Here is an 8,703-nt window from a genome sequence, read left to right as displayed (position 1 = left end):
TATATATATATATATATATATATAAATATAATAATATATATACTTATAATAATATATATAATAAATATATACATAATAAATATATATAATAAATATATATAATAAATATATTTAATAAATATATATAATAAATATATATATAATAAATATATATAAAATAAATATATATAATAAATATATATAATAAATATATATAAATATATATAATAAATATATATATATAATATATATATATATATATTTATATATATATATATGTGTGTGTGTGTGTGTGTGTATATAGTAACAATAAATATATAATAAATGTGTATATATATATATATATACATATATACATATATTATATATATAATATATATAATATATATATAATAGATATAAATATAATAAAATATGTATATATATATATATATATATATATATATATATATATATATATAATGTGCATTTATATACATATTAACATAAATTTGTTCATGTATTTTTAAACAGGAAGCAGCTAGGAATGAAATACACTACAATTTTCATTTCATTTTGCTCAGTATTGAGTAGTCAAGGTGTGTATGTGGCATAATGGCCAAGCCAGCCATTTGTAGTGACTGAGTTTTGGGGTTCTTAATGGCTTAGTGGGCCACAGCACACAACTATTGAACCTGTGTTCTGGAGATGGAGCTTCTCTGGTGCTGCAAGTGTGATTAAGACCCCAACTATTCATAGCAGACAGGAGGAGGTCTATGCTATGCACTGTCCAACCTCTACCTACGTTATTATTATTATATATTCATGATGATGCAATGTTAACTTTTTGCATTTATATTCCTTTCCCATTCTCCATTCATCAAAATTAACTGATACAAGATTAATTTTTGGATAATCATGCTGTCTATTGTAGTTTTATTTTGTGAATTTTGTTTGCACAGAGATGGCTGCCAAGGAACCAATTAGTAATTCTATGTGACCTCACTTAACTTCTTTTAATGAGAATAATACAAAAAAAAGTAATGCTACTGATTTTGATCTTGTTATTCCGTGTGACACAATGATCATGTTATTCACATTTACAGCAACAAAACAATAACAAAAAAAATCAACAAATTAAATCGGGAATGGGGAAATCTGTAGAACTAGTAATTGACTCCTTGGTGAATAAGCATTTGCTGAGCCATCTTTGTCTAATGAATATTATTAAACGAAAACAACATGATGTGTATTCTTACCATCCCGGCATCTGGGTTAAATAAAAGTTTTCTAGGCTCAGTTCTATTATTCAGCAGGTTCTACATCCATCTCTAGCCACCTAGCCTCCATATTTAGTACAATTAAAGTTGCATTTCCCTGACCAGGCAAAATCAAGGCTGTCATTAAAATTCAAATAGCAAGATGAATTATGATAGCTTTCTCTTGGACCATTACTTTAAGGATAAAAAACATTAATCTTTGAATATTATTGGTAAAAAAGTCACACTGAAAATAATGTAAAGTGTGTAGTATTTATCTCTGGTACAATATTTATTAAGTACAAATAAATGCTTGTAAACACACCATTATGATACTTAACACAATCCTACAACAATCATAGGCTAAAGATCTGTGGTTGGTAACTTCAAGCACACAGCCCACTACCTGGACCACCACTCAAAACATCCATTCACAATCATCTTACTGTACAAATAAAGGTTGTCACTTAATATTAAAGGGACTGTTAGAATAACAAAAGGCATCAAGTCTCACACTAATTCTAATATACACTTTTATGGCATGTCATCTTTTATAAGAATATTTGATGTTTCATCATACTTATTTCCATAAATCACTTGTCTCTGAACCCTTGCTACAATACTCAATGCCCATGAAAAAATGAACTGGACAAAGAACACTCTAGGTCAGACTTCCCTACCTCCCAGACTGAGTGTCTTGCCTTGGCCAAAAAGGTGTTAATCCCTCACTTGAGTTTGGATCCAAAGTCTGTTAAGAATAGTGTAACCTCTGTTTATTATTATTATTATTATTAGTTGAAAGAAATCACCCATCCAGCGGATTTCTTTGTTATTTTTATAGTAGGATTTATGAACCTTCTTTTACTTAAATAACTTTGAAATGGCAAAGATAAATACGATTAGGCATGTAAATTTTATTTAGGCAGCCCTTCTTTCTCCTGAAATCTACTAGCATATATAAATGCATAAATGTCTATTGTTATTAGAAGAATTATTCAGAAAAAAATAAACCATTCCAGAATGCAACAAAACATATAGAATAAAGGTAAACTCTATGTTATATACCTAAAAATTATAGCTGTTACTATTATACATATTGTTATGTGTTTTTCAGAACCACAACCATAGACCTTGTCAATTGGACAGGAGAGAGATCATCATATGTCTGTCAGTCTCCATGCTATCCCTTACCCCACCTAGTACAGACAAGTCATCTGCTACAGCCATCAGTCCTGTGGTATCTCCATCCACATTCATGATGCTTCCTCAGCCAATGAAAGAAAGGGAGAGGAAGCAAACTGCCATATGCCTATATAAAGGACACTACAAGTGCCTATGTATGATCTGAGATGTTCTCACGTTTTTATTCATCTCAGTTCTCACTTTTTTAAAGTTAGAATAACCTCATTTTTCCTAAGGGGTTCCTGATAAGTCTAGGTTCCAATCAGCAGCAGTTTCTTGACCAACAGTAATAAAGAGCTAAAAGGAGCAAAATAATACAGAAAAAAAAGACATGAGAAGGCAACAATCAGAACATCAAGAACTAATCTCATTGGAAATGAGATTGTTGTAGCAGCAATCCCTAAATGTTTAGCAGCAGTGCCAGGAATGAAGACATCTGCTCTAATAGCAAGCAAGACAGGAACAGCAACAGCATCAATAGCAGGAATCCCTGCACCAAGAACATGGGAACAGCAGTATCAAAAGCAGGAACACCTATACCAGGAGCAAGAGAGACATGTGAGATATATGTATCTTCAGATGGAACAGCTTGCAGTGTCAATAGGCATAAAAAATAATCTGTAAATTATAGTAATTAATGTGTTCTCATAATGTCTTAATGGTGCCTAATTAGTGCTATGGAAATCTGGTGCTCATTTCTAGTAATATTTTAGTTTTGCATATCTTGTGTTTAGTCTAGTTTAATGAAATTTTCTTTTATCTAGGACCAAGCACAGGATACTGTTGATCAGATTTAATTTCCATTTCTGTGAACAAATGAGTTTTATTACGGATTTCCTGTGCTTATATAAATAATCACCATGTCACTATTTGTGAGCGTAATTGTGTTAGAGAGAGAGAGAGAGAGAGAGAGAGAGAGAGAGAGAGAGAGAGAGAGAGAGAGAGAGAGAGAGAGAGAGAGAGAGAGAGAGAGAGAGAGAGAGACAGAGAGAGAGAGACAGAGAGAGAGAGACAGAGAGAGAGAGACAGAGAGAGAGAGACAGAGAGAGATAGAGATAGATAGATATAGATAGATATAGATAGAGATAGATAAAGACAGATAGAGACAGATAGAGACAGATAGAGACAGAGTGTGTGTGTGTGTGTGTGTGTGTGTGTGTGTGTGTGTGTGTGTGTGTGTGTGTGTGTGTGTGTGTGTGTGTGTGTGTGTGTGTGTGTGTGTGTGTGTGAGAGAGGGAGCAAGAGAGAGAGAGCAAGAGAGAGCAAGAGAGAGCAAGAGAGAGCAAGAGAGAGCAGAGAGAGAGAGAGAGAGAGAGAGAGAGAGAGAGAGAGAGAGAGAGAGAGAGAGAGAGAGAGAGAGAGAGAGAGAGAGAGAGAGAGTGTGTGTGTGTGTGTGTGTGTGTGTGTGTGTGTGTGTGTGTGTGTGTGTGTGTGTGTGTGTGTGTGTGTGTGTGTGTGTGTGTGTGTGAGAGAGAGAGAGAGAGAGAGAGAGAGAGAGAGAGAGAGAGAGAGAGAGAGGGAGGGAGGGAGGGAGGGAGGGAGGGAGGGAGGGAGGGAGGGAGGGAGGGAGGGAGGGAGGGAGGGAAGGAGGGAGGGAGGGAGGGAAGGAGCGAGCAAGTGAGTGAGAGACTGTGTGTGTGTGTGTGTGTGTGTGTGTGTGTGTGTGTGTGTGTGTGTGTGTGTGTGTGTGTGTGTGTGTGTGTGTGTGTGTGTGTGTGAGAGTACAGAGAGTACACAAAGTGTGAGTATAGTGAATGAATGAATGAATGAATGAATGAATGAATGAATGAATGAATGAATGAATGAATGAATGAATGAGTGATTGAGAGATTTTGTTAAGAACATGATATACAGTAGATATATATTTGTAAATTATTTCTGCAATCTGTATAGTGGCATTAATATTTTTAAAATATCAATTACATTCTTTAGATTCTGTACCACAATTTGAATCACTTCAACATACAGATTATAGAATTTTTTACAAAAAGTTCAAAGGGAAGAGAAAATCATTCACAGGTTTCTAATTATATGTTTCATTTATATATACAGACATATGACAGAAATATTTACAAAATATATATACATGTTATATTTAGCAAACCTGACTCAAAAGGTTTGTCAGCTCATCCCTCTTAGCCTGGCCTGCTGTGTTCTCTGTACGTGGTATAAGAAACTCATCAACAGGGCCGTCATTTACATCTGCTGGAGCTTGTTCTATAATTCGTAGATAGTCCTCATCATTATCCAGCTTTTCTGTTAACAAAATGAAATTGTGCAGTGCACAAGCTGCACAAATCACCTGTGGAATTTTGTCCATGACTTTCATGTCCAGATACTTCAGCCTCCTAAATTTACATTTAAGGAGGTTAAAGGCTTTTTCAATCACAACTCTCGCTGATGTGTGACGTTGGTTGAAAGCCCTTTGTTCTGGAGTGAGACTCCCATTGTCTCTATACGGAACGATCAAGTATGGTGTTAGCGCATATGCTGAGTCCCCTAGTAAGTGGTGATCCTCAGGCAAATTACCATTGGCAAGCCAGTTGCTTAAAGCACTGTTTCTAAAGACCCTGGCATCATGAACTGATCCTGCCCACCCTGAAACAATATCAAGGAACCTTAGGTCACTGTCACAGACAGCTTGCAATTGCATGCTAGGAAACCCCTTTCTGTTTATGTAAGCTTCCCTATTAACTTTTGGCCCAGGTATAGGAATATGAGTTGCATCTATGGCACCCACAACCCCTGGGAAGCCTGTCTTTCTCCTGAAACCATCTGCAAGGTCTCTGTACTGTTGGCTGGTAGTTGGCCAAACAATCAGTCTTCCCCAAACTGTTTCTATGGCATTGCAGACTTCAAAAAGAACACTGTGTAAAGTGGCCTTGCTTAAACCAAAACGATTGGCCACACCTCGGAAAGATTCAGTGTTGCCAAGAAGCCATAATGAGGATAATATCTTCTTCCTGATTGAAACAGTCTTGGCAGTCAGGTGCGGGCCAAGTAGCCGACACAGTTCCTGTCAAGGAAGGAATATGGATTTTAACATTTTACAGACATTTATAAACTTTTTAAGTGTTAACCTGTGTATTTATACTGCATTATCTGAAAGAAGTGAAAATATCCAAATTTAAATCTTTCCCTAACTTTTTTTTATAGCCCTTGGATAGCCAAATGGTAAAATTGATCAATGTTACTCATATTGTCTTCCAGAATTGTAATTTATTGCTTGAAATAACATTTTATTCAATACCATTTTATAATCATCACTTACTATATGTGCTGATATATGATAATTTATATACAGGGCTTTTTTACTGTAAGATAATCTTTAAAGTAATATGTATATAAAATCAAATAACATTTGACTATGGGATACAAACAACAGAACAGCTACATATCACTTTCTTAGGTAACAGCTATAGACAACGGTTCCTAGCAACAAATAAAAGGCAATGACATTAATAACACAGTTCTACTTTTAATGTTTAATTCAAATTAAAATGCTAAGGTTATTTTATCTAGAGGCTTATCCTGCACTGCAGGGTAGTGTAATAAGATAGAGTATCACTAGGTTCTCTTGTCATTATCTGATGAATTAATAAGGGTTATCTTAACCCAACCACTATGGATTTATGTTTTGTCCCTGTAGTTTTTGTGAATGGTGTTACGTACAGATGGCTCCACATGTGCTCAGCTGGCAAGAAGTTTATCAGTAGCCCTAGTGACCGATCCTGATTTCCCCGTTCCTTGAATTGGCAGGAAAATGTGTTTTTCTTTTTAATATAATTGATATTGATACTGTTATTATTAATATTATTGATGTTATGACTGTTAAATTGTTATGAAAATCTTGGTAACATTTAAGACAATGAAATAATTGAAAAAAACTTTCCAGAAGTCAAGGAAAAGGGTAAACAGGCAAGAGAGGTAGGACAAATAACTGACTCCTTGATAATTACGCACTTGTAAAGGCATCTATGTGTAAATACAATAAATAACCTTGTACTAGAGTGGGCATGGAATGTCTTCTTGCCATCCGTGTTGATGGGGTTAATTTATTTGGGCATGAATTCTTATCAAAGAAACCTTTAACATTCTAGGTTAACTCAATGCTGACATGATGGAAAGAATGCATACCATGTCCACTGTGTCTTTTTTGGTTATTAGATGACTCTGCAAATGCTTAATCACCAAGGAGTCAATTATCAGTCCTACCTGCCTCACCTGTTTACCCTTTTCCTTGATTTTAGGAAAGACTCTTTTATCATTCTTTATTCTTATTAGTACTGTTAATAACATCATCATAACAATAATGTCAGCAACAATAATAACTAGATTGGTATTAATAGCATTAGGAGAAAACTATTATTTTCAAAAACTCAAGGAAAAGGGAAACCAGATAATGACACATAGGCTTACTTACTGGCACCTTGGTGGCTGAGCACTTGTGGAGCCATCTATGTGCACACAAAAGAAAATAACAGTAGACAGTGTGATTACCTAGTACCATTGGGTTAACTATGCCAGACTGATATGTTGAAAAAAATACTAAACTGAAGTTCAGGCAGAAATACTGACCTATAGAATAAAGCTTTTAAAAAATGTAAAAACTCCTTAACATGGTAAAATACTATGTTTGGCTACCAACACCTAATATATACATCCAAAATTTCAAATCTATTCAAATAAAAACTCAACCTGAAACTTTCATGTTCTCTGTTAAAGTATATATTCTTTGGTAAACAGAGAGTAATAAACAATTTTACAAAACATTAACATTGCCCAAAAAATTGGAATTCGTTAAAAAATAATGATGATGATAAGCGTGGCAGCGGGGAATAAGTACAGTATTAATTTTCACTGACAGAACAAAATCTGAAAATCAATTTGTTTGGCCAATTATTTAGGGTGTTGGGGGGAGTAAATAGAATGACATGTAAATATATTCATCACCTTTCCTTTGTTTTTTACTTTTTTTTTTTCTTTTTTTTCTTTTTATCCATAGCCAACAATTACAAATTAACCTTGTAATCAACCATAAAAATGATTAAATGTTGTAAATTCTAAATTGAACTTGTAGTATTGAGATAATCTCTTAGGGGGAAAATAAAGTCAAAATTAAACTGTAATACAGATGACCAGTTAGAGATAAATGAATTAATCAATTAATTAATTAACAAACAATAATATGATAAGAAATTTAACCTATTTCATGTAATCGATAACAGCTTAACCTAATGCTACCGCAGAGGGTATAATACATACATGTCATACACACTGTAAGTTTTGTTTTTTGTCTTTACACATAGATGGCTCCACAAGTGCTTAGTTACCAAGGAGTAATTAATCATACTACTAAACTCACCTGTTTACCCTTTTCCTTGTTTTTGGAAATGTTCTCTTTTACAATATATTGCTATTAATAATGTTAACAGCATTTTAAGAATTATAATGTCTACAGTAATAATACTCAGACTATTACACTGATACTACTGAGAACATTTTTTTTTTTTTACTCAAGGCATGGGGAAATCGGATGAGGTTACAGTCTACTAATTGACTCCTTGGTAGGTAGAGCAATTGTGGAGCCATCAATGTGTAAAAAACATTTCACAAAACAAAACTACAGTGGCCATTACACTTTCCTAGAAGCATTGGGTCAAAGGATACTCAGGCCCAAAAATGTTTATCAACCACTAATCTAATACCAGCTAGTTCAATATCAAGTTGAAACCTGAAGGATATGATAATCTTATTTAATAATTTAAGAAAATATTTCTTTCTTAACTTTCAAGTGTATTTTCTTGCAGTGGCACATCCCAAATCCTCTTCTGGTAAGGCAATGTGATAAGCCAATACAGATGATACAATATACCCATCATACTATTTGGACTCTAAATGGTTACAGTCTGTGTGATTGTACATTAAGGATATTAACATAGCATTCAAATACCATGAAGACTGGAGTTCTGTCTTAAAAAACAATGTTCTGGTTTTGCTCCTGCAATACTACATTCATTTCAAATGGGGGACTCGCCTCTTAATGGTTACTAGTAAAATTCTATGATGTATTAAACAAGGAAAAAATATATAATAATTAGTAGATGTATCTGATTATTTCAGGATGGTCAGGGCCCTTAGTAAAATATTTTCTTTACATCAAAACATACCTTGAGTAAATTTTGATTTTGATTTTTTTTTTTTGTTAATAATATTCTAAGCAAACTGTGGAATAAAATAACAACAAGCCATCTAAAAATATAATAAATTACAAACTTCCAGTAATGCAAACCAAATTTTGTTG

The 8,703-nt window shown here is 33.9% G+C and overlaps 1 protein-coding gene across 1 annotated transcript in view; it reads right to left on the bottom strand.

Annotated features, from left to right (window-relative positions):
* Positions 1–4,415: 4,415 nt before the first annotated feature.
* LOC125046629 (putative nuclease HARBI1) overlaps positions 4,416–8,703 on the bottom strand; it is a 5,715-nt gene continuing 1,427 nt past the window's right edge. The window contains exon 2 of the mRNA XM_047644463.1: positions 4,416–5,415. Coding sequence (XP_047500419.1) covers positions 4,495–5,415 — 921 coding nt within the window. The 3' untranslated portion in view covers positions 4,416–4,494. The remainder of the gene's footprint in view (positions 5,416–8,703) is intronic.

The sequence above is a fragment of the Penaeus chinensis genome, chromosome 39, assembly GCF_019202785.1.
Source record: "Penaeus chinensis breed Huanghai No. 1 chromosome 39, ASM1920278v2, whole genome shotgun sequence".
In the NCBI taxonomy this organism is placed as follows: Eukaryota; Metazoa; Arthropoda; class Malacostraca; order Decapoda; family Penaeidae; genus Penaeus; species Penaeus chinensis.
The sequence above is the reverse complement of the archived record's forward strand: the minus strand, read 5'-3'. Positions and strand labels throughout refer to the sequence as shown.